This window comes from Pinus tabuliformis, chromosome X (assembly GCF_031772625.1).
Source record: "Pinus tabuliformis cultivar Carrire ecotype Pingquan chromosome X, CPIR1, whole genome shotgun sequence".
NCBI classification, from domain to species: Eukaryota; Viridiplantae; Streptophyta; class Pinopsida; order Pinales; family Pinaceae; genus Pinus; species Pinus tabuliformis.
The window spans coordinates 61,926,547-61,954,066 of NC_142308.1; the positions used below are offsets into that span (position 1 = coordinate 61,926,547).

General features: G+C 40.3%; 1 protein-coding gene across 4 annotated transcripts in view; it reads left to right on the forward strand.

Annotated features, from left to right (window-relative positions):
• LOC149138329 (TLC ATP/ADP transporter) overlaps positions 1 to 27,520 on the forward strand; it is a 272,205-nt gene that overhangs the window by 141,956 nt on the left and 102,729 nt on the right. For all 4 annotated transcript variants that reach the window (XM_089447588.1, XM_089447586.1, XM_089447585.1 and 1 more), the window contains 5 exons: positions 14,104 to 14,202; positions 14,383 to 14,517; positions 14,659 to 14,727; positions 14,942 to 15,038; positions 15,147 to 15,249. In XM_089447588.1, the coding sequence (XP_089303714.1) occupies positions 14,104 to 14,202; positions 14,383 to 14,517; positions 14,659 to 14,727; positions 14,942 to 15,038; positions 15,147 to 15,249 (503 nt within the window). The remainder of the gene's footprint in view (positions 1 to 14,103; positions 14,203 to 14,382; positions 14,518 to 14,658; positions 14,728 to 14,941; positions 15,039 to 15,146; positions 15,250 to 27,520) is intronic.

Here is a 27,520-nt window from a genome sequence, read left to right on the forward strand (position 1 = left end):
ATCACTGTAGCTTCAGATGAGTGCTACAGAAATAGTAACATTCTTGGCATAAGTATGATGATAAGGGTTTTAGTGCAAGAGGGGAACACTCTGTCTCATCATTCTAGATAGTATCATCTTGGCATAGCAGTGATGACAAGAATCTCAAAGATCCCACATCAGTCTACACAGTCTCGGCATAATTCGGAAAAGAAGGTCCTATAGTAACACTCTCTGTAGTCATGATCATAAGCATAGATATGATCTCAATGGAGACTCTGTCACAAGGTTATGATCACAACGAAGGAGCAGCAGTCATGACCTCGGTGGGCCTAGGTGCAGACCTTAAGAAGATCTCGGTGGTACAATTAAGACCTTGATGAAAGTGCAAAGATGTTGCAACAACAATGAAGATCTTGATGATGACCTCAGTGGTGCAGCAATGATGATTATCTCAACAGTGACAAAGAAGAGGATTGGTGTCTTGGTCTTGGAGTGGCATAGTAAGTCAAGGGTCATGGTCTTGGTGTTCGTCAATTGGAATCTCTATAAGAAGAATTATGTGCGGGTTTTCCTCTCCAAGAGGGAGAGGTTTTGGCCCTGGCAGAATGCCAACATCTTGTGTTCTTGTCTCTTTGTTTTTGGTAGCTATTTGATGAAATAAGAAACACACACTCTAATAATGTCAAAGAGAAGATTGTGCTAATAAGAAAATTAAAAATGCCTCACAAATAGTTATCAAGTCAAGAATAATCTCATTAACTACATGTGCCCTAGATTCTTCAACATGGTATCAGAGCTAAGGTGCTAAAGTCTAAGGAATGGCAGAAAAGCAACATTCAAGGATCAAGTTTGTGTCTAAGCGAATCAAAAGATGAGTTTGACAAGATTTACAGTGCTGCATCTCATCTTCATATCAAGGAATAGTTTCGGATATCATAGTCTTGTTGGCAATCACAGTTTTGGGTTCATACTACAAAACTCAAATCTATGTCACAAATGCTGAAAGCAACCATGATATTACAAAACCACAGATCGATCATCCTCTGCAATCTCGGGTTTGCAATTCTCAGGTGTACTTCACAGTCTCGGTGCTTCCAATGATGAATGGCTCGATGTAACAACAAATGATACTTCACAATAATGCTACATGATCTCAGTACACAGGGATGCTTTATGTCTTAGGCTCACAATGATATTCTATACTACTACATGATTTAGGGATGCCACTACTGCAAGAACAATAATAGTCTTAGATCTCCTCAAGAAGAATTCAAATCAGTGGCATTATAATCTCACTTCGTGGTGTCAAGATCACAGAACCTCCTCAATACAAATATCTCACACAGTGCAATTTCTCATACTTACAATAGATCTTCATTTTGCAGCATGCAGTCCTTATGACATCACAATATGCTGAGTGTTGCATACTACCTTGGTAAAGTCACGGTTTGGAGATAATGTTGCTGAGCAAAACTAGTATAAATCTACTTGGGCTAAAGAAATGTTAGCTCGTCTATTCTGCGCGAGCAGTGCTAAGTCTCAGTGCCATAAAGAGATGATCAGTATCTACACACTACTGCTAATACTCCACAGTCTATTTATGTGTTAGCAATACAATACCATATATCAATAATCATAAAGACCTAATAAGGAGTCAAAGTGCCTTAGAAGTTAAGATGATGAAGCAATTTCAAACATCCTAATAACATATAGTCTGGAGCAGTTTTTGTCATGTTTGGTACTGGACAGTGCAAGGAATCTTGGTAAGAGGTTTTCAATAATGCTCTAGCAAGAATCTCATTCAAAGAAGCATCAAGGTAAGGATCTCCTCTTCATGTGCCAAGTAAGTATCTTTCATGGTTATGATCTATCTTTGATTTAAATGACTTCATTGTACAAATCGATATGTTGGTCCTTGTATAAGGAGGATAGTCTTAGTCTTTATAGATAGGTGAAGTCATTGAAATAGGTCTCCTTTGAATTCATGAGAAGAAACTTTTAAAGTCCTCTCACATAGATAATATTGGAGACTTAAAAGAAGCTGGAAGAAGAAAAGATGGTCCTTAAAGGACAATATCAAATAGAGGAGAAAAAGAAAATTCATGCTACTGGTTAGGATGGAAGGAGCTGAATGGATTCCATGATAAGAGGGAGTATAATTCTTTAAGTTAGCCTCTCTCTATAAAGTCTCTTTCTGGGCTCCTAGATCCTGCATAGAATGTGACTACAATATGTTATAGGATGTGGTGTAACATTATGGAAGTATTAGAAACAAGATCTCGTGACATCATCACGAGGGTGACTATGATCACGAGGATAAGTAAGATACCTCTGTCAACAACTTAGGGTTTCTATGAAAGAAGGAAAGTTGTAGGAAACAACTTTGCAGAACTCAAACATTTGAAGAATGCTCATCATGCAACAAAAGGGAAACATCTGCTAGATAGGGATCTTTAAGATCCTCAAGATTCTTTGATGGAATCTTCACTAGAAGATTCACTGATCCAGGGATGAAGCAAGTGTTTCAATAGAAACTCCAACCTGTGGAGTTCATGAATAATGATATGATGACGTAAGAGCAGTTCAAGGGGTTGAAGATCTTTCAATCAAGGAAGCTGCTGAAAGAAGCCTGGACAACCTAAAGGTAAAATGAGGTATGTATACTTGTATTTAAGTTTTATAATGTCATGTCGTATGGTTGCAGATCAATACTTCTATCTTGAGAAGCATGATCGAAGGAAAAGGATCTCCTCCTCTGAAAGGATGCAGAAAGACATAAGTCACACTAGATGAAATCAACATAATATGTCCTCATATGAAATATGAGGTGGTTGACTACAATTACATAACTCTGATTAGAAAACTCCCAAAGGCACCTGGGAATGGAATGCGTAAAGTAGGAAGAGATCGTGAGATATGCAACCCTGATGAAGGCAATCAACATCCAAAAAGATCAAGAAGTCTTGACTAGAAAATCTCCCAGAAGTATATGAAGACTCGATGGAAAAGATGTAGACCCTTGACAATGGATATCTTTGGGAGATGTGTCAACATGAATGCAAGATGCTGATACCTACAGAAAAATGTCATGATGAAGAGCCACCTAGTAAGGTACAATTTGATTTAATGATATATTTGATTTCTTGAATAATATATGGATAACTTCATGCAGGGCTACTTAGAAGTACAACTAGCATGCATGTGATGAATGGAAGAAGCATGATGAGAAAGGAATAGTCATATGATGAAGGTTCCAGATATGAAGAAGGCCACTTTCCATGAAGAAAGGAATGACATGACGAACTAAGAAGGAAAGTGATCAATGACTGTTGCCCTACAAGAAAGAAACTCGACTAACTTTCGTGACATCATGGAGAAAAGTTGATCAAGTAGCTGAAGGACCCACGAAGAAGAAGTTACTGATGTATAGAAGAGTCCCTAGCTAAGACAGAGCTCTGACATGTCCTTGATCAAGAGGGAGCTTGGATTAGATCACCCCTGATTAAAAAGGAGTGACAATTGTGTTTTTCTATCTCATGTGTCATGCACTAGACCAGGACTAACAACTTTAAGTCTAGTTGAAGGCCATGAATGGAAATGTAGACAATGATAGACACAACATTCTTGTCTTCACCTGGGAAGAAAGAATGGAGGATTGGGTAATCATCTGGCATTCGATGCTCTTTTAGGATGTGTAGGGCTTCAAAGATAAGAGTAGGCAAGAGGACTAATATTCCTTGAGGGTTGGGAACCCAAGATAAGAATAGTCCTAGAAGGTCATACTCACTGAACACCCAGGTGGGTATGTACCTTGAGAGACAACGATAAAGGTGTGTATAAAGCATTGGTCTCACCAACATTGTGCTCTGATCTTATGAGAGATAGAGCTATTAGTCAAGGCCTTGCTATAAACAATGTTGGTCACTATGATGCTATAACAAATGGGTTACCAATCTGATTCTTCTTATGAGAAATTCTTCAGATTGAGAATGACCAAGTACCTTTGTAAATACCTCCCTAGTTAAGAGGGTGTCTTGAAGAAAGTGTAACTAGGTTCGGTATTTGTAAATGTAATTTTGATCTTTGTACTTATCAAGAAAAAGAAATATTATTTTTGTAAATTATTCGAATGAGTTTCTTTCTCATTCCATAGGTCTAGGAAAGCCAAAGAATCAAAGTCATGTTAAAGAGCTCTTTTGGAACATGAATATGGGTCAACCTAGTGTCAAGTAGCCCTCCAGGACAAGCACCATCTTCCAAAGAAGAAGACTGCCAACAAAACGATGAAGAGATCGAGTTAAGTCAGCCTCAAAGTATATAAAAATGACATGTCGGCTTATTATGGAGGCATAACACCTATAAATACGCAGTAGAGTCACCACAAAAACATAGAATTTTGGATAAGTATCTGTGCAACTTCGGAGGTACAGGAACTCGGATTTAGGATGGGTACAGGACTATCTATCTTCGCATAAGGCTCAAACTTTGGATGGCATCACTGTAGCTTCAGATGAGTGCTACAGAAATAGTAACATTCTTGGCATAAGTATGATGATAAGGGTTTCAGTGCAAGAGGGGAACACTCTATCTCATCATTCTAGACAGTATCATCTTGGCATAGCAGTGATGACAAGAATCTCAGAGATCCCACATCAGTCTACACAGTCTCGGCATAATTCGGAAAAGAAGGTCCTATAGTAACACTCTCTGCAGTCATGATCATAAGCATAGATATGATCTCAATGGAGACTCTGTCACAAGGTTATGATCACAACGAAGGAGCAACAGTCATGACCTCGGTGGGCCTAGGTGCAGACCTTAAGAAGATATCGGTGGTACAATTAAGACCTCGATGAAAGTGCAAAGATGTTGCAGCAACAGTGAAGATCTTGATGATGACCTCAGTGGTGCAACAATGATGATTATCTCAATAGTGACAAAGAAGAGGATTGGTGTCTTGGTCTTGGAGTGGCATAGTAAGTCAAGGGTCATGGTCTTGGTGTTCGTCAATTGGAATCTCTATAAGAAGAATTATGTGCGGGTTTTCCTGTCCAAGAGGGAGAGGTTTTGGCCTTGGCAGAATGCCAACATCTTGTGTTCTTGTCTCTTTGTTTTTGGTAGCTATTTGATGAAATAAGAAACACACACTCTAATAATGTCAAAGAGAATATTGTGCTAATAGGAAAATTAAAAATGCCTCACAAATAATTATCAAATCAAGAAGAATCTCATTAACTACATGTGCCCTAGATTCTTCAACAACGACAAATTGGGAAAGGAGAACATTGCTACTTGATCAAAACGCGCTTGGGGACAAGGAACCATAGTCAACAGTTGGAGCAGCTCGAGCCACAAAGCATGAGTGGGGATAAATGATCCAAATCTACTGAGGGCTGCAACATCACAACCAATAGGTTAGACTTGTAGAGGGAGCGACAAGGTCTGGTGTATGTGGCGCCACATGTTGAAAAATGTAACTAGTGTTGGCCTTCATAATTTATTTGAGTCATAATGCAATGTATTTGTCAAAAGAAAGAAAAAGGAATTTTATTGTAAAAGAAATTGACTTATTAAAGCATGGGTTTCATGCTTGGGTCAATGATTTTTAGGTCAAAGCGTCCATTATAGGCTTATAGGGTTTATGTTAAGAGTCCTTGTCTCTGTCATCCTGTAAAAGACCCTTACTTGGGCTTTATCTATCAAGAAATAAATTTATTTTGATATAAATTAGGTCTTATAAGCCTCCTCCACCAAGTTGGCCTCAACCTGGACAAGTCAGCCTAATTGGGAGGCAAAATCCACTATATAAAGGCAACAACTCGACCTCATTTGTAGCATATCACAAACAAGTTCGATTTGCAGTCGCTGTGGAAGAAGAAAAGAGAGTGAAATCCTTAAGAAGAAGAAAGAAAACCTAGCGAAGGAGAAGGACGTCTTGTCATGTAAAAGAAGTCGAATTTTCTCTCTCTACTACCACACGTGCGAAGTTTCTGGTTTGTTGGGGTCAGATTTGCAGTAGAGCCGAAATTTTGGAAGTTGGGGGCTGAAAATTCTGTGTTGTTGCTGGGTTGAAGGTGGGAGGCAAGAGGAGGCCACTGAAGTTTGCAGAATCATCTTGGAAGGCTGACTTGGTGCAGGAGGATGGTCTTTTGATCACGTCTAAGGTCTTGGTTTGTCTCAACTTGATTTGAATTTATTAGTGGAAGAGTTTGATTGGGTTTTCCCCTATAGAGGGGTTTTAGCCCTGGTTGAGTGCCTATATTTGGTGTCGTTGATCTTCATGTTTTGATTTCATGATTGCTTGATGAAAGAAGATAAAAGATTAACATAAGGAAAGTTGATAAGAATACAAGAATATCACAAGTAATTATCAACATAAGAGAATCTTTTTGCCTATCTGATTTTCTAACATGGTATCAGAGCTAAGGTAAAGAAGGAAAGAAAAAGGCAGCTTGAAGATCTATTAAAAGGGGTCAAAGAAAAATGATCATATAAGAAGAGGAAGGCCTACTATCTATATCAAGAAAAGAAGACATGACAATGAACACTGAAAATAAGCTAGAAGGAGCCTCCAACTATAAATCATGGAAGAAGAGGATAGATCTCATCCTTGTTGAGCACAAAGTATTGGATTTTGTTCTAGGAAAAGTTGCCAAACCAACAAATGATGCAGAAAGGAAAAGTATAAGGAAATAGACATCTTGGTCATGAATGTAATAATGGATCGAGTAAAAGACAATTTAATCCCCTACATATCCAACATAGACACTGCTCAACGGATGTATGAAACTTTCTCCAAACTATTCACCATCAAGAACATTGGACAGATAGCCAATCTCAAGAATGAACTAAGAACAATGAAGATGACAAAATATGATACTGTTTCTTCATATTTTGTGAGGATCTCCTGAATAAGAGATGAACTACAAGCCATTGATGAAGCTATACCAAAAAAGGAACTTGTAATTGCTGCACTATTAGGTCTACCAAAATCATGTAGCTCTTTTGCATCAGGTATTAGTAGCTAGAAGGACGCACCATTCTTTGAACAAATGTGGAATGCTTGCAGTCAAGAAGCTCACATTTCTTTAGAAAATAATGAGCAGGAAGAAGTTGAGGACAACACCTCCAATGCATACTCTACTAATTAGAAGAAGGGAGGATACAATAAATTCAGAGGACCAAAGAAGAAGGTTGATCTATCAAAGATTGAATGTGACGATTGTCATAAGATGGGACATTACAAGAGTCAATGTCTTGAAAATCCAAGGAATAAAAGGAGAGAAAGAGAACATGCAAATGTTGTTGATGAAGCTCTACCAAAGAAGAATAAGGCCGAAAAATACGAAGTCATAGACTTATTTTCTAAAGTCTCTTAGGAATGCTATTCCTTGCATATCGTTCTACTTTAAGTTTTGTAATGTTTTCTTCTATGTTTTGATTTCTAGAGTTCGTGGATCCAATATATCTTGTTAAAATATTTTGAATTGTTTTGGTAAGTTGTAGGTATCCTTCAAAAAGATTGAATTAAGAGGGAGCCTTCGGCATTTTACCAAATGATAAGTATATTATTCTTTGTTTCCTTTTTCATGTTTGATTTCCTCCACACACCTAGATTTATATGTATTACATACGCATAATCATTTCTTTGTATTTTCTTTAGAAGGAAAGTTTGCAGGAATGCATAAGCGTTATGGAGGAACCTTCAAGGAAAGACTTAAAAAGTAAGCATGTTTCTGAAGAAACTCTATAAGGTTTGTTAAAGAACAACTCAAGGTATGTTTGATTTGATTTAACTTGTTGTATAAAAAGGAATGGATATTCTTCATTTTGAAATTTGCTTCATGTTACTAACTCTCTCATGTGTAGGGTTTTGAATCATAAGGATTCTTTTTTGGGTGATTAATCTTTAGATTGAATCTACCCTTATCACTCTATCTCTTGCTGTTTGCTCATTTTGACGAAATCCTTACCTTTAGGGTTCACTATAAACCCTAGCCTTTCAATGCTTAGGGTATGCTAATGATGAAACCCTAACCTCTTTAGGGTTTATTGATAAAGTGTAGATCTCTTGTTGAAATCCTACTCTCTTAATAGGAATGTTATGGTAAAACCTTAGCCGTTTGGGGTTTGTTGTTGATGTCTATAAACCCTAGTTTTTCTTAGGGTTTGGTATATTAGGTATTATGACTAAACCCTTATAATAGTCAATATAAAATCGTAGAAATGGATATTTGTGTATATTCTTCGGTATGATCGAAACCCTAGCCTAGTCAAAATTGTTATCTAATTTTGGAATTTGATGTTTGCATATAGGGTTTACAACTTAGAAAGAAATTGATATAAGGAAATAACAACGAAATCCTAGAGATGAAATGCTGGTATGCTAACTTAATTGTTGATATTCATGTTTTAGTTTTTGAAATCTAGGGTTTGTAACAAAACCCTAGTAGAGATTGATATTCTAGGGCATGATAATGAAATCCTAGAAATATATTGTTTTCGATTATTGATATGATTTAGTTTTGATGATGAAATCTAGGGTTTGCAACAAACCCTAGTAGAGTTTGATATGTAATTCTAAAAGCACATTGTTGAAACTTTATGATTAGATTGATATTTTGATTGAGTTGCTGATATCTAAGGCTTTATGTCTCGTAGATGGAGTCTATGGTTTATGACAAAACCCTAGCAAGATGTTGAAGTCTAGTATATAAAAGATGTGACCCTTGCTAATTATGAACCTAACTAGGTTTAGGTATTTGATGTCTAAAGCTTGAATGTTTTGATGCTTCCATTGTAATAACATGATTTTGATATAGTTGACTTCATGCTTCTGTATATTTGTATTTGGTTGTACTTGTTATTAAAGTTTTGCAGGTACATAATCTTCAAGATGTTGAAGATGTTCATAATTGAAGATGATAATAATAATGAGCATGATGAAGGAAGCTATAAGAATGATGATGATATTGATGACCTTGATGACATGAAGCCTTGAAAGGTTAAAGTCTCTCCAATGCTATAAAAGAAGGAAATTGTTGAGTTGAGAGGGAGCTTAGATAGAAGAAAGGGTATATCTCCCCAGTTAAGAGGGAGGACATATTATGACATTCATAGTAAATACCTTGAAGAAAGAATGAAACTTAAGAATGAATGAACATACTACAGATAGATTTGCAAACAAAAGAGTTGAGAAGTACTGAAGCTGTATTTGGTGCTACTGAAAGAAGCTGTATTTGAAGTTGTGTTTGGATAACTTGATGATCATATAAGTAACATTAGAATGATTAAGGACCCCGAAGGTTTGTGTTTACTTGTATATATATTTTAAGGTTTATTACTGATTAGGGTTGTGATTGTGTAGGATCTCTCCGTAAAAATGTTGAACGTTTGAAGCATGCTTGGATTGGTGGATATATATCTGATTGAGTTGATTAGGAGAGATAAAGCATCTTGGGGTGACAAGATGGTTGGGAGGACAGTTGGCTGACGTATGTGTTGATGTCTAGATCCAGAAGTAGGGAGGGTGGCGTTGGTCATAGAGCTCTGACCTTGGATACACACCTAGATCCCTGGGTTGGTGTTAGAGCATAAGCTTGATGGTACTTATAGAGGCTGAAGCTTAGAACACACCTTAGTCCCACTCGATTAGATACCCTGGTCAAGTATCTAACTTGTAGCACTACATGTGCTGTGACTCTTCATAGAGCACATCATTTTGAGATCTTCCATGTAGCTATGTATATATGTAATTATGAATGCCTCCCTAGTTAAGAGGGAGTATTGAAAAATGTAACTAGAATCAGTCTTCATTATTGTATTTGAGTCATAATGTAATGTTTTTGTCAAAAGAAAGAAAAAGGAATTTCATTGTAAAGGAAGTAAAGGAAATTGACTTACTAAAGCATGGGTTTCATGCTTGGGTCAATGATTTTTAGGTCAAAGCCTCCATTGTAGGCTTCTAGGGTTTATGTCAAGAGTCCTTGTCTTTGTCATCATGCAAAAGACCCTTCTTGGGCTTTATCTATCAAGAAAGAAATTTATTTTGATATAAATTAGGTCTTATAGTCCTCCAACAAGTCGGCCTCAACTTGGACAAGTCGGCCTAATTGGGAGGCAAAATCCACTATATAAAGGCAACAACTCAACCTCATTTGGAGCATATCACAAACAAGTTCGATTTGCAGTAGCTGGAGAAAAAAAAGAGAGCGATATCCTTAAGAAGGAAAACCTAGCGAAGGAGAAGGAAGTCTTTTTCAAGCAAAAGAAGTTGAATTTTCTCTCTCTACTACCACACGTGCAAAGTTTCTGGGTTGTTGGGGAGGCCGAAATTTCAAAACTGTATTAGGGACGAAATTCTGGAAGCTGGGTGCCAAAGTTTTTGTGTTATTGTTGGGTTGAAGCTGGGAGGCAAGAGGAAACTACTGAAGTTTGCAGAATCATCTTCGAAGGCTGACTTGGTGGAGGAGGAAGGCTTTTGATTAGGTCTAAGGTCTTTGTTTGTCTCCACTTGATTTGAATCTATTAGTGAAAGAGTATTACTGGGTTTTCCCCAATAGAGGGGTTTTAGCCTTGGCTGAGTGCCTAAATCTAGTGTCGTTGATTATCATGTTTTGATTTGAAGATTACTTGATGAAAGAAAATAAAAGGAGAACATAAAGAAATTTAGTATGACTACAAGAATATCACACGTAATTATCAACATAAGAGAATCTTTCTGCCTTTCTGATTTTCTAACACCACATAGTAGTGTGAAGGATCTTGCTATAGATAGAGTGATGCGTTAGGCATGATTGACTAGCTGTAGGATGTTATGGCCAATTAAATTTTGGGTATTGGATTTGTCGCAACAAGCATGAGCCAACAGTCATTGGCTAAGCTGATAGTAGCCAATAGTAGGTACTAAGTACAACACCAACAACCAATAAGATTGGCAGGGGTCAACCCTCAGAGGGAGAGAGGGAGACTTTTCTAGCTGGGGGATTGGTAATGGATTTTAGTGGGCGTCTCAAAGTATTAAGATAATCCCACAAGGAATATCTTTGCAGATCTATAACTAGTAACATTCTTTTGGGTGCTAGAAAGACTTAGTACAGGGGTCACAAGAAGAGGCAGAGCATTTGTGCTAGACGAACTTATCATAGGAGCAATTGCGAGAAGCATTGCAATGATAGAGAACAAGGAGCGAGAGGCTTCAAAGGATGAGAAACTCAGAGGGTGTCAACCTTTAGGCTTAGGAGGGGAGCAGTAGTCAATAGACTCTTCCCAGTCTATCAAGAAGGTCTTTTGGTACTAGATGACCTCACAGGATGTTTAGGAGCAGGAGGCTTCTAGGAACAATGCCAAGGGGAGTTGGACTTGAGGATGTTTCTAAACTAGGTGGCAAATAAGGCTTCCAGTCTAGAGGGAGTAACGAAGGTAGCAGATATAGGTCCAAAATTGAAGACATTTCCAGAGGGTAGAAAGACATTCCTTGTCATGTAAGAGGGAGTGTTGATGTTTGTAGCTCGGGAAGGTACTTCTAGACATGCCTAAGTGTCTAGGCGTGCAGAAGCTGCCCACAAGTTCTCTCTAGGATACTTGCTCTAGGTTGAGCAAGTTGCTTTGTAACTTAGGAAAAGCACATAAGTATTATGTTGGCTCATTGAGCTAATGTAAACTTAGGAAAAGTAAAGAAATTTACTTTAGTGTTTTTGTTCTAATCTCAGCCATTGATCTCAAGTGAGTCAAGATCTAATCTTGGTTGTTAATCACTTTGGACATTAGGGGTAGTGATTTAGCTCAATGCAAAGTTGTAAAAGCAAGGATGGGGAGAGGGAGAAGACACACCATATAGAGACACTAGCCTCAGGAGGAGGAGTGTGATACTTTAGAGTGTCGGGTCCAAGGAAGTACAGGAGGGATCCTGGAGATCTAAATTTTCTAAGGAGATCAAGCACTAATATCTTGTATCAGATCCAAGGCATTTATATTTTTGTATTTTCTTAGTTGGGCCATTTTCCTAGGATAGGATTCCGAGTAAGCTCCGAGGTTATTTTAATGAAGAATTGTGATTGGGCAAAAATCTGTATAATTGTGATTGAGATAGGTTGTGCTTCTACGAAAGTTTAAATGTGTTAATGAACCTAGTTGTGCATTTAATCACTAGATCTATTAACTTTGGTAGGAATTAAGTGTCAGGTGCTAGGTTTGTAGGAAAATTAACAAACTAGAAATGAAAGGCGAGAAATTTGGAGGAATACCACTATGCCTTCTTTAGCCACAATTCCTTTTCTCACCTCAAACATTGAATATCCTATGCCCAAAGATGTCTTTCTGCATTAAGCACTTCTTGGAGTTGTTGATGACATTATCGTTCATTCAGAGAAAAACTATAACAAGTCAAAAGCAAAAAGATGGAAATCGGAAATGAAAGGTGTCAAATTTAGAGGGAGACTACTATGTCTTCTTTAGACACCATTCCTTCTCTCACCTCAAACATTGGAGAGCTTGTGCCCAAAGTTGTCTTTCTACATTAAGAATTTCTTGGAGTTGTGGATGGCATTATGATCAACCACCCATACACACATAGACATTGGATGCATTGACTTAGGATTACTTTGGGCTAGTTCCAGGTTGGATCTCACAGAGTTTGGGTGGAAATTAATCACTGTATTCCATGATTAGATTGGATTTCCGATTTTCTAGTTGTACTATGTACAAAATCTCTCTGATATCATAATCAAAGATGCCTATCCCTCTTCATTAGGGAGATATTCAACCACAAATCTATGCTCTTGCACACCCGACCTTGCCATGGGACCACTAGGAAGAATACCTCATACTTTCATGTTGCTTCATTAGCTTAGGGCAACTAGAGATAGGAAGACTTCTAGAGTACTTAGACTAGGGAGTGCTGAGACCTCGGGTCTCCCTGCGACCTCCCTCTAGGGAGTTCGACTAATATCATTGAGGTTGGATTGAAGGTGTCAGGCCAGTCATTAGACTGCGCATCGTCATAGTGACAACTTGACCAACTCCAGAGAGGTAGTGCATGGTGTTTCTTAGTTGTTAGAGCACCACCCAACCCTAGTTGAGTAGCTAGAGAACTATCTAGAGTTTCTTTCCTTCAAAATTGGATTAAAGGAGAGTAGGGCTACCTTGCTCCAATGTTCACCTATGACCATACAATCAAATCCCACCATGGTGCCCAAGTACTCTAAGAGTGACCTAGTACCCCAATTGCCCCCTTTGCGCTTAGTCATTAGGCGTTGGAGATCTTTACATCATCCTCAAATGTCCCCCTTGGCCCCCCATTGTGTTGCTATATATGTATCTTTTGGTGTTGGCTAGACCTAGTGATTAGCTTAGTTAGATACTTATCTATGCTGTACTTTTTCTTTAGCTATTATTATCTTTTCTTTTGAGATTATCTAGGAGTTGCTTTTGCACTCTCACAATGTACTCACACTTGATGTATTTTCAGTCCCATTGACCTACTTTTGTGATCATTTGTTTGACATTAATAAAATTATCTTATCTCATCATATCTAGTGGCTTCGCTACCCCAACTGCTCTTCATGATTTAGAGCCTTTTGATGTACAAGTTGGCCACACGAACACCAAGAATAAAACTTGTGGTCCTGTTCTAATTTTCTTTTTAGATGCTGAATTTTGTGAAACATTTTAATGTTATTTTTCATGGCAGGTGATTTTTTTTTGAAATATATGTTTATTGGCAGGTGATTTTCATTTTTCTCATGTGCTTAATGAGTATTGAATTTTGTTCTATATATATTTTTTAATTTTATAGTTTCTCAAACTTAATGACGAATTTTACCACCAAAATTTTGATTGTTGAATTTCAAGATAGCTGAACTCAAACACGAACTTGAACCAGATGACTTAGTGTGCTGCCGAGTAGCTCTAATATCTATAGATGTTTATTTAACCAATATCTACCCTTTGTAATAGATATTATATTTGTTTATCAGCCCCATTGATGACTTTTGGCCAGGAATTAGACATTAATATGGTTTAATTCTTTCATCAACCTAGTGATGAGTAAAATTAATGTTTTTCGTAATTTTACCATCTTTTTGTCTTTATTTATCTGACAGACAATTGTTTTTATCACAGGCTTTAATGTTGATACACAGATTCTTTGGTGCTTCCCTTGTTCTTTTCTTTGTGCTGTACTCTGGCTTGTCAATTACATCATCTCCTTACTTTGCTACGGTGAGACTGATGAGTTAATGGGCCACAATACATGTTTTGTTTACATTGGTTCATTGCTTTTATATGTATTATAGCTTGTTACCCTCAGAGGCTCCATTATCTAGCTCTATATTTGAAATTAAAATAGATGTACTGCTATTCAGGATTCATTGAAATTAAAATAGATGTACTGCTATTTAGGATTCATTGAAATTGGCCTTTCTACACGACGCCACAGAAGAGATCGATGCACCAGAGAGAAAATCAATAGATAGTAGAGGTTTGGAGGATCTTGGATGGTATTATATTTCATTGAGAATCAGCTTATACCTCTGGGTAAATTTTAATTTAAAGTAATGCCATTCATTAAGGAGAGCATTTTTCACATGCTGGGATTATTTCTTTCTCGTAGTTTTGGCAAGACACTTCATTGCATCTTATCTAAGGCTGACTGGAACCTTATCCTTTCTGTTTTAGGTTTCACTTATGAATCTTTTCACCATCTCAGCCACATGGGCACGGGTAATAGATTTGACAAACAGTGAGGTATGTTTAACATATGCACAAAACTTTCCTTGAGTAATCGAGCTAATGACATCAGCTATCATCATATTCAAATTTAGTTATTGATTATGTCGTTTTACATTCAGTCAAACTCTTTATCCTTAAGTGATACGGCAAATTTTTTGCTTATTGAAGTGATGACATCATCATCTCTGATTTTAGTTGCTGATCATGTTCTAACTTCTTATACATTCAGTCAGGTTCTAGATTGTTTGGGTTTGTGGGTGCTGGTGCTACTCTAGGACAACTTTGTGGATCGCTGCTTGCAGTTGCAATGGCCAGATTAGGACCTTGTACAGATCGTTCTTTTTCTTTGACTAGCCTTTCAAGAATATAATAATCTTTTGTCCTGTTAAAGCTTATTGTCATAGATAATGACACAACTTTTGGTTGTGCTACAGTTTTGCTCCTTTTCTCTGCTTTGCTAATGGAGTTGGCCGCTCGCTTTTCTGTTGGTATTGGTCAGGATGAATATCATGAATCTCAAGAATTATCTATACGAAGGTCAGTTCTCTTTTGGAAAGCTTTGTGGCTTTAGAAAATATCCTCTCAGTCAGGATTATCCCATAGTCTGTCATTGTCTTTCAATCAAGAGAGTATTTATGTCGGTGTTCGTGATTTTTATATAATTTTATGTTATTATCTATGATTTTATATCCAATGTGTCATCTGATGTATTATCAGTTATAATATTCTTACAATAGTCTTGTTAGCTGTAACATGGTCACATGCTCTACTTTGCTCTACTTTGTCTTCTAGTGACTTAGACATGGTATGTGGAATTACTATTTTATGCTGTTGTACTTTATTACTTTTTGAGTGAATCACAAGCTAAGTCACAAGGTTATTTTTATGAAGATGGCATTAGGAAATCCTCAAGATTACATGAATTGTGGGTGTCGATTGGAATCAATGTATTTCATTATTGAATTTGATATATATATATATACCCTGATGTCTCCCTATCCCCCCTGAATTTCCCTAAAATTTGGGGGTGCTCCCACACGTCCCCAATGTGCTTCTCCTCGTTCCCGTGTCCCCCCATCTTGGAGACTTGGTGGAACATTGCTTTATCTCTGAGAGCTCCATTGGAGTGGGACAAACTCTAGTAATTTCTGCTATAAATCCATTGGCCACCTTATCTTTGTTTGGGGCATTCTTTTTACCCTCATATTTTGTCAAGTAATGCTCATCATACTATTCTGGGTTCAATGCATAGGCTAAAGATTGGAAATGGGAATTGTATTTGGTCCATCTACTAGTAGTTATGCCCTTAATGTTGCCATCAATGCTATCATGATTCATAACCGGATCAGAACTGGTTGAATAGGCCAGTCGAACTGGCTTCAGGGTGTTTCTGGTAGTACCGTGATGGGTGGTGAGACCACTCGAAATGTAGGACATCAGTAAATTCGTGCACAACATATATCCAGAAACTTATATCAATAGTACCATGATTTCAAACTGGAAATGACAATTTCCGTGGCTCCGATTGGTTCTGTACAAGAGCCATATGGACTCTGTTCACTTATTTCACTTGAAAAATAGAAAAACATGTTGGAAAATGTATTTAGTTTCTGTCTTCATAATTTTCAATGTACTCAAATCATTATGTATATCTTATGTTACAAGAAAAAGAAGAAACGAAAATATTATTTTTAAGCATGGGTTTCATGCTTCATTTTGATGGTCTTCTAGGTCAAGCATGTTCATCATGCTTCTAGAGTATGTCATGTCAAAATAATATTTTTCTTGAGTCGAGAGTCATTTTATTTGTATAAGACCCTATTGGGTAAGTTGTAACATGTAAAAGATATTAATTTTGAGTCTAGAAAGTCCTAGGAACCTCCAAGCACAAGTCGGCCCTGGCAGTGACAAGTTGGCATAGAAGAGGCTATTCAACCTCATAAAATGGCTATAAATACAGGTAACTTTGACCTCATTTGATAACCTATTCGATCTCTCTCATCAGGAAGTTCGATCTAAAGCAAGAAGCATCAAGGAAGCAAGATCGAAGGTCTAGAAAGCAAGTAGAACTCAAGAATAAAGAAGAAAGTATGTTTTTGGGCCTTGTTCTCTCACACGTGTGAAATTAGGGCTTTTGCAGCTTCAAGGAAGGCCGAAAATTGCAGGTCCAAGTTGTAGGACGCTGAATTGCAGATCCAAGTTGCAGGAGAGATGAATACTCTGATTTGGCCTAGTTTGACTTTGGAGACCTTCGCCTATTTGAAGGAAGTCTTCTTGAAGAGTTGACACGTGACAAACTTAGGATTTTCTGCAACTACTACAGGGCCAAAGTTGCAGGTTGAAGCTGGTGGCCGAAGTTGACGCAGGAAGTTGGTTGAAGTAAGATTAACTCTTGTTGTCTTTGTTGATCTCTAACCTAATTGGAAGGGCTTCTTGGAGGGTTGACTTGGTGCTTGGAGGAGGACTTGGTCTAGGGTTTTGGGTCTTGGTTTTCTCATTTGAAGCAGATTCTATAAGAAGAGAAGAGATTATTGGGTTTTTCCCCTTGGAGGGGTTTTTCCCTAGCTTGGAGCCTAATTTCTGTGTCCATTGTCTTTATTGCTTTTGCTCTTAATAATTGTTTGATGAAAAGATCTAATAAAGAAACACAAGAAGATAAATAAAGTTCACAAGCAATTATTAAAGCTAAGGAGAATTTGAATTAATATTTTTCCTACTGCATTCTCCAACATGGTATCAGAGCTAAGGTGAACAAGAGAAGGCATCTGGAAGATTGTCTTGAAGGGTTTGCTTGCAGAAGGACACAAGGAAAAAAGAAGACCTATTGACCTAGAAGAAAGAGAACTACATCAAGCCTTCATTGAAGAAGAACTCATCATCTGAACCTCCTTTGAAAGCCGCAACTTTTGGTGGTGGAATGAAGTCAATCCGACGAACGGTTTGCAAGATATCGACTGCCCTAGTTTGAAGCCGGAAACTGCTGAAACTGAAGCTGCAACTGCAGAAGTAAAGATTGACTTGCGCGGCCTAGAAGATCTCCTCTTTGGAACTGCACTGTAGGTTCATCTGAACCTCCTTTGAAAGCCGCAACTTTTGGTGGTGGAATGAAGTCAATCCGACTGTCGGTTTGTGAGATATGGTCTGCCCTAGTTTGATAATGAATCTGCTGATGCTGATGCTACTGATCTAGGGTTTGCTACTGCTGATATGAATCAGATTTATTGTACTATTTCTCTCTGCTGAATTATTGAAGATAAAAGAAGATTTGATCAAAGGGTTTCCCCACACATTGTGGGGTTTGTCCCTGGCTAGCCGCCACATCTTGTGTCTCTTGTCTTGGCTTGTTTTATGTCGATCGTTTAATGTTCTATCTGCACTTTACTTTATGTACATGTGATTGCTAATCGGTGGAATATAATAAGAAAAAGAAGTAAACTGTTATAAGCATAGAACATACCATAATTTAACACTAGAAATCATCATTCTAGGGCATAATTGAAGTCTCCTTGAAGACATAGTTGGGGACATCCTCAAGAAGGAGAGGGCTGAAGTCTTAGTTGACAATTAAGTGTCATATTGTTTTCTATGTCTCAATCTACAGATCATATGGCTACATTTTGCAAGGAAAGAAACAAGCTCGTTGGATCAACAAATTTCCTAGCATGGAAGAAGAGGATTGATTTGGCACTCACAGAAAATGAAGTCATGGAATATGTTCTTGGTGAAGTTGCTGAACCAAGCAAAGATAAGACTCAAGAATTAGCAAAATACAAGAAGGGATAAGTGAGGGCACAAAGGATCATTGTTGAATCCATTAAAGATCATCTTGTTCCCTTTGTTGTTAATTTGAAGACATCCAAGGCTATGTATGATAAGTTGGTAAAGTTGTACTCTATAAGTACATAAGGTCAAAAGATTTCCTTAAGGAATCAACTATATAGAATAAGGAAATCAAAGGATGAAGACAGGGCTAGCTATCTTACGAAGATCTCACAAATAAGAGACCAATTGCAAGGGCTTGGGGAAATTGTTTCTGACTCTGAAATGACCATTTGTGTATTAAATGCTTTTCCACCTGATTGGAGCAGTTTTGCAACTAGTATCTACTCTAAGAAGTCATGGAATATGTTCTTGTTGAAGTTGCTGAGCCAAGCAAAGATAAGACTCAAGAATTAGTAAAATACAAGAAGGGAGAAGTGAGGGCACAAAGAACCATTGTTGAATACATTAAAGATCATCTTGTTCCCTTTGTTGTTGATTTGAAGACATCCAAGGCTATGTATGATAAGTTGGTAAAGTTGTACTCTTTAAGTACATTAGGTCAAAATATTTCCTTAAGGAATCAACTATATAGAATAGGGAAATCAACGGATGAAGACGGGGCTACCTATCTTATGAAGATCTCACAAATAAGAGACCAATTGCAAGGGCATGGGGAAACTATTTGTGACTCTGAAATGACCATTTGTGTATTAAATGCTTTGCCACCTGATTGGAGCATTTTTGCAACTAGTATCTACTCTAAGAAGTCATGGAATATGTTCTTGTTGAAGTTGCTGAACCAAGCAAAGATAAGACTCAAGAATTAGCAAAATACAAGAAGGGAGAAGTGAGGGCACAAAGGATCATTGTTGAATCCATTAAAGATCATCTTGTTCCCTTTGTTGTTGATTTGAAGACATCCAAGGCTATGTATGATAAGTTGGTAAAGTTGTACTCTATAAGTACATCAGGTCAAAAGATTTCCTTGAGGAATCAACTATATAGAATAAGGAAATCAAAGGATGAAGACATGGCCACCTATCTTATGAAGATCTCACAAATAAGAGACCAATTGCAAGGGCTTGGGGAAACTATTTCTGACTTTGAAATGACCATTTGTGTATTAAATGCTTTGCCACTTGATTGGAGCAGTTTTGCAACTAGTATCTACTCTAAGAAGGATACTACACCTTTTGATGAATTGTGGGCTCAATGTATCTTGGAAGAATCTAGGATCAAGGCAAAGGATGACACCGAATCAAATGAAAGGTCTCAAGCCTTTATTGCAAGGTCCAAGAAGTTAAAGAAAGGGAAGTTTGGAAAGTCCAAGAAAAAGACAGACATGTCCAAGATTCAATGCTTTCGATGCAATGTGTATGGACACTTTAAGAGGGACTGTCCAAAGAAGCAAACCAACAAAATAAAGTAAAGAAGTGAAGCTCACATAGCAGAAGAAAAGGGAGAACTCGAGAAGAAGCCGAAAGGAGAAGATCCCAAAGATCTCTACTACTGAAGGAAGCCTCATCTCTATCAGGTTCTTTATAAATTTTGTCTTTCTTTTATTAAGTAGAAAGTAGAGTAGCATGGACTGTTGTATACTCTAGAAGAGTCTTGTTTTGGCATCATAGATAGAAGCATGTGATAGTAGAAGAATTAGAGTCTACTTGATTAAATTTCTTTCATAGGAATCATCTAGTTTTTCAAGAATGAGAAGATTGGGAGCATATTGCATATTATTGTTCACCCGAGCATTTTCTAACATCATGTTAGAGGTAGTCATTTTGCAATGATGGATCAAAGATCCTATAAGAACCATCATTTTGAAAGGTTCTTGGAAGAAGCATTATGGCATGACTAGTATATATTCCATCTAGTATGGAAACAATACTCTTGAAGGATGAAGGAATGCAGATGACCAAGTTACAGTGTGAAAGGCATAATGAAAGTCTTTCCACTCTTGGGAAAAGAAACCTATAAGAAACAAGCTCATTCAAGAAAGATGGCTATACGATTGTATGGAAGCAAAGTTTTGCATGTTTTAGGTAACTCTTCTCTAGGGTAAGGTTCATATCTACAAGAATCTTGCAGAAAGAGTTGGATATAAAAGTGTGCTCATATGGGTACATGCTGCTCGAAAAAAGAAATTTGACATGTTTTCAAATGGATGCGGGTTAAGACTCTGTAATATCCCTTTTCAGGGATATCCCTCAAACCCAATCAAACTCTAACTAGATAACACACATGTGATACGGGAGCCGGAAAGCTCAAGAGATGAAAGTAACAGTGATGCAACATACAATAAAGTATACATGGAATATAAGCAGATACTCAAGAAATGCAGAGAGAAATGCTAAGCCATTTTATTATACTGAGTAATGGAAAGAGTACAGGAGGTGATCAGGAAGATAGCACCTCGACTTGCACAAGGCAAGTGAAGAAATACCCCCAAAATGGTAAAGAAATGGCCTCTCTCTGAACTGCATCCAAGCTGCAGGAGAACTGTTGTGCTATTGTTACTACATGGAATCAAGTGAGGATTTGGGGCTGTTCCCCTCCTCAGAAAATGCTGAAACTTTGGAATCAACCTCTGCTCAATAAACCCAGAAAAACCCAGAAAGCTTTTCTAAAATAGCCAACCCCCGAAAATCACCCCCTTGAGGATCTACGCTATCCCTCAAGGCTCTGCGCTGCCACTGAATAGAACCCTCCAAAACTCTGCTCGAAACTCTGCCAAAATCCTCCAATATGCAAGGGATGATCCCTTGCTCAATCTCCCAGCTCAAATCCTCCACAAAAGCCCAATCTGGAACTCCTACCCAAAGAGACTGCGTCCTCCTCTCTCAAGACTGCGTAGTCATAAAAAATGCTCTGTTCCTCCTCAACTCCAAAGATCGTTCCTCTTGCAAAAGACTGATGTAATTACCTTGCCCGAGCAGGCACTCGAAGTACCCCGAGGCTAAGGGTGAGATCTCCGAACGGAGACACTCGATGCACTAAACAGTGCTGCAGACAGGCTAAACAACCAGCGTGCTCTAAGTCGAAGTGACTAGCTCAAATGCAACATAATCGAATGCCAAAATGAGGAGGCTCCTCTCTCTATAGCATTGGCCTCTATCAAACCTTAAGGCCCACCTCCTCCAACGTAGCCTCTCTCTTGCTCCATGCTCCTCTCCATTTGCGCAGTCCCTCCAAGTGTCTACGTGGGCCCCCTTCTCTACGTGGTCCTTTGGCCCCCTTGGCTCCCGTTTTAAGTTACAACGTTGTGCTACTAGGGAGTGACTTTATTCGAAAAGTGAGTTATGTCCCCCTTTCCTCACCTTTTTATTTATAAATAACTATAGAAGGCAAAATCGAGCAAAATTGAATATTCCAATTAGCCATGGCTAATTAGGAATATTACAGTCTCCCTCGGCAAAATGTTGCTTGTCCTCAAGCAACTAAAGTGATGGATGCTGCAAAATTTTCTCACTCTCCCAAGTGGCATCCTCATCCGGTAAATTCTTCCACCTCACCAAGAATTCCCGGACCGTCCTGCTCTGCGGCTGCCTCTCCCGGGTATCAATAATAGCCTCTGGCTGCAACACCAAATGACCCTCATCATCTGTGGGTGGTAGCTCATCTGTCACTGTCACATGCTGCTCCAATGCCTTCTTCAGGCATGACACATGAAAGACGTTATGAATCTTGCTTCCTTGGGGCAGCTCCAACTCCTACGCAACTTGTCCAATCCTGCGTATCACCCTGTATGGCCCATAAAAGCGGGGCTTGAGCTTCTTAGCCCCCTTCTGCTTCAGTGATGACTGTCGGTATGGCTGTAATCGCAGGTAGACCAAGTCCCCTACCTCAAACTGTCTCTCCACCCAACCCCTGTCAGCATACTGCTTCTGCTGGTTTTGCGCTGTAGCCATATTATCCTTGAGAGCTCAGAGAATATCCTAACTCTCTTGGATCCAAATCTTGGCTCTCGGAGCCTTGCTAGCACCAAACATCACGTCAGCAAAAGATAAAGGATGATATCCATACAGAGCATAGAATGGTGACATACCAATGGACATGTGATGTGTAGTGTTGTAGTAGTACTCCCCCAGATGCAGCCACTTCAGCCATGTTCGCTGCTGCCCACTGACATAGTTACGCAAGTAGCCCTCCAGCCACTTGTTAACTGTCTCTGTCTGCCTGTCCGTCTGTGGGTGATAACTAGTACTCGGTGTCAACTCCGTCCCCACCAATCGGAAAAGCTCCTGCCAAAACCCGCCCATGAAACAACTGTCCCTGTCACTGGTGATGGTGTTAGGAAGACCATGTAGCCTGAAGACCTCTCTGAAGAACAACTTGGCCACCTGCGCTGTTGTGTAGTGTGCGGATATGGCGAAAAAATGTGCGTACTTTGTCAGTCGATCAACGACGACAAAGATGCAATCCTTGCCCTGTACCACGGGCAACCTTGTGATGAAGTCCATCGAAATACACTCCCATTTCCCCTCCGCAATGGGAAGAGGCTGCAATAATCCTGCGGGATGGCTCATCTCCCCCTTATTCCTCTGGCAAATATCGCACTCTTGGACATGTTGGAGTTGGTCCTCCTTGGGGCCCTTCCATGAGAACCTCTCTCTAATGGCCCTGTAGGTTTTGGTAAACCCTTGTTGGTCGGCGAATGGTGAATCATGTGATGCCTGAAGTATCTTCTTCTTGTGCTGAGATCCCTCAGTCAAGAAGATCCGGTCCCTGTAGTAGATGATCTCATTGACCACCCTGTACCTGTCATCCGCCACCTGCCCATCCAGAACCTCACTTGCAAATCTGTCCTTGGAGTACTCTACTAAGAGTCGAACCCTCCAGTCTGTGTCCAAGCTCATAAGAGACAATGTGGCTGGTCTACGTGAAAAGGCATCTGCTACCATGTTGTTCTTACCCTTGACATACTCAATGTCAAAGTCATACGCTTGGATCTTACTGATCCACTTCTGCTACCTCTCCTGTAGCTGTTTCTATTCCAAAAAGAACCTGAGGCTGTTGTGATCAGTCCTCACCCTGAACCTGTTACCCACCAAATACTGCCGGAACTTGGCCAATGCATGCATAGTCGCCAACATCTCCTTGTCGTATATAGAATACAACCTCTCGTGCGGAAGGAGCTTCTGGCTCTCAAAGGCTATAGGGTGACCTCCCTGCATCAATACTGCGCCGATCCCCTCTCCCGACGCATCACACTCCAAAACAAATGGCTGTGAAAAATCCAGCAATGTAAGCATTGGGCAGCTGCTCATAACCTCCTTGAGCTTGTCAAAGGTTCGCTGCGCTGTATCCGACCAACTGAATGCCCCCTTCCTCGTCAGATCTGTCAGGGGTGCAGCAAGTTGTGAGAAACTCTTGACGAACTTCCGGTAGTAAGTACAAATGCCAATGAATCCCCAAAGTTCTGCCACGTTTCTCGGCTTCGGCCAATCTTTGATGGCCCTGATCTTCTCCTCGTGGACTCTCACTCCATCCACCCCTATGATGTGTCCCAAGTACAACATCTCCGTCAACCCAAACTCACACTTAGAGATCTTGGCATAGAACTGCTGCTCCTCCAAGATGCGCAACACTGTCTCAATGTGCTGGAGATGCTCCTCCCAAGTCCTGCTGTAAATGAGGATATCATCAAAGAACACCAACACAAACTTCCTTAAGTGACTACGGAAGATGTGATTCATGCAGGACTGGAATGTAGCTGGGGCGTTGGTTAGCTCGAAGGGCATCACCAAAAACTCAAAGTGCCCATAGTGACACCTGAAGGCGGTCTTGGGAATGTCTTGCTCCCTCACGCGAATTTGATGGTACCCAGATCTCAAATCAATCTTTGAGAAGAACCGTGCTCCTCTCAACTCATCCATCAACTCATCGATCCTAGGTATGGGGTACTTGTTCTTCAGGGTCCTCTTGTTCAGGGCCCTGTAGTCAATGCACATCCTCAATGTGCCACCCTTCTTCTTCACCAACACCACGGAAGAAGCAAAAGGACTCATGCTCGGCCGAATGTGCCCAAGAGCTAGCAACTCCTGAATGGTCCTTTCAATCTCATCCCGATAGGCCTTGGGATGCCTATAGGGGGTAGTAATCACTGCCTGTATGCCCTGCTCAAGCTCAATGGTCTGCTCAAATCCCTGGTCTGGTGGCTGTCCCGGCATAATCTCCCAAAACACTGTGGCATACTGGTCAAGAATTGCCTGTATCTCTTGGTGCATCGTCTGCCCTGTAGTCCCTGCCTCTGATGCACGCAACTCCACTGCCCACTCTACGTCTCCCTTCCGGAAGACTGTGTCCATCCGATAAACCGAAATAGTCTGAGGCGGATATGTGTGCTGTCCCTGTATCTTCTCATGCCTCCCTGTCTTCTCATCATCCCACTCCATCTCTAGGGCCTTCCAATCTGTCGTGACCTTCCCTAGAGTGATAAGCCACTGAACACCCAGTACCATGTTGGTGTCCGGAATATTGACCACGAAAAAATGGTCGGTTAGTGTGTAGGTGCCCATCGTTACTGATAACTCTGGGACATATCGAGCACACACCATGGTCTGATCTCTTGGGACCAAAACTGAAAACCCATCGAAGCTCTTTGTCTGTATACCTCGCCGCTCAACCCTCTGTGCATCGATGAAGTTGTGGGTTGCTCCACTGTCAACCAAAACTGATACTTGTTGGCCACGTACTGTCCCTCGTACGTGCAACGTCAAATACTTGGGAACTCCTCGCAATGCTGCAAGGGCCCCTCCAGTAGGTGCAAAAGCTGCACCACCTGCTGGTGGTGGTGGAGGTGGCAAAGGATCTTGCACGCCACGACTATCTCCTGTCTCCACATCATCCTCCTCATCGTCTTCCCCGCTGCTCTCGGAGAAGACCTCAATAAAATGTGCTTTTCCAGCAGCACATCTATGTCCCGGTGCCCACGGCTCCTGACAAGTAAAGCACAACCGCTTCTTCTTCAGCTCCCTCTTGTCATCATCATCAATCTGTGCTCGTCCTGGATTCTCCTTTGGATGCGGAATCCTCACATCCTTCCCCTTAGGTTGGAAAGCCTGTCTCTGGGGGTAAGGTGTCCGGGTCTTGGGTAAGGCATCTTGTAAGTCCCGGGTCCTACTAATAGCATCCTAGAGTGTGGCTGGTCTAGTGGATCTGACTAGACCCCAAAGTGGCTTTGCTAACCCCTCAACAAACATGTAGATCCTCCGTGTTGCGGATAGATCTGGCACCATCACTGAAACCCTCAAGAAGTCTGCAATGTAGGTCTCTGGGCTCCCAGTCTGTTTGAGCCTCATCAGCTCAACAAAGTGTTGTTCTGGATCTCTCCGGTCAAACCTCTCCATCAATCTCCTGGTAAACTCGGCATATGTCGTCCCTTTGGAGTGCCCAAGCGTAACTAACCCATGGAACCACCAGTCCTGGGCCTCACCATCCAAATGTAACGTTGCCACCTTGATGGCCTCTGTATTCGACATCTGGTTAAGCTGGAAATAGATGTCCAGCTTCTCCACCCAAGAATTTGCCGAACTGTTTGATGAACCATTGAACGTAGGCAAGTGGACTCTACTAGTTGTGCAGTGGGTTGTCTCCATCATGATAATGTCGGTATCCTCTGTGATGGTCGCGGGGTCTACTATCCCACTGGAGCTGAACAAAGTCCTTGAATGAGAGAGCATCCCTGAACTCCTGCCCATAGGCTTGGTACTCTGCAAAATAATCACCCATATGACCGGGCTTTGCCTCCTGCTGGGCTCCGACCCTCGTGTCTGCTCCTAGGAAAGTGGGCATGGTAGAGCGCGTAGGGGCATGTGAGGCCATCTACGGAGTAGTATCACGCTGAGTGGCACCCTGCTCTGGCAAATGGTGGGATGTACTTGATCATTCACCCAACTGGAAAACCCGTGGGTTCTCACGCTGTCTAGGCTCCACCGCCGTGAATCTCTGCCCCATCACCTTGATCTGCCTCGACAGATCTTGCACTGATTTGAGGAGCATGTCTGCAAATCTCTTCTCGTCCTCATCTGCCATCGGATCCTCCTGCTCTGCGTCCACCACAGGCTCCTCCTGTTCTGTGTTCACCACAGGCTCCTCCTGTTCTGTGTCCACCACCGAACACAGTCTCCCTCTCCGTAGGTGTTCTCCAACCTACGCTCAATATCTCTGTATTTCCTACCTATGTAACAGATGTAGGGCTTCTCCCTCGGTGTCATAGACTGCTAGCTCCACAGGCTGAGCCAGATCTATGCTCTAATACCACTGTAATATCCCTTTTTAGGGATATCCCTCAAACCCAATCAAATTCTAACCAGATAACACACATGTGATACAGTAGCCGGAAAGCTCAAGAGATGAAAGTAACAGTGATGCAACATACAATAAAGTATACATGGAATATAAGCAGATACTCAAGAAATGCAGAGAGAAATGCTAAGCCATTTTATTATACTGAGTAATGGAAAGAGTACAGGAGGTGATCAGGAAGATAGCACCTCGACTTGCACAAGGCAAGTGAAGAAATACCCCCAAAATGGTAAAGAAATGGCCTCTCTCTGAACTGCATCCAAGCTGCCGGAGAACTATTGTGCTATTGCTACTGCATGGAATCAAGTGAGGATTTGGGGTTGTTCCCCTCCTCAGAAAATGCTGAAACTCTGGAATCAGCCTCTGCTCAATAAACCCAGAAAAACCCAGAAAGCTTTTCTAAAATAGTCGACCCCCAAAAATCACCTCCTTGAGGATCTACGTTATCCCTCAAGGCTCTGTGCTGCCACTGAATAGAACCCTCTAAAACTCTGCCCGAAACTATACCAAAATCCTCCAATATGCAAGGGCTGATCCCTTGCTCAATCTCCCAGCTCAAATCCTCCACAAAAATCCTAATCTGGAACTCCTACCGAAAGAGACTGCGTCCTCCTCTCTCAAGACTGCGCAGTCATCAAAAATGCTCCGTTCCTCCTCAACTCCAAAGTTTGTTTCTCCTGCAAAAGACTGATGAAACTACCTTACTCGAGCAGGCATTTGAAGTCCCCCGGGGCTAAGG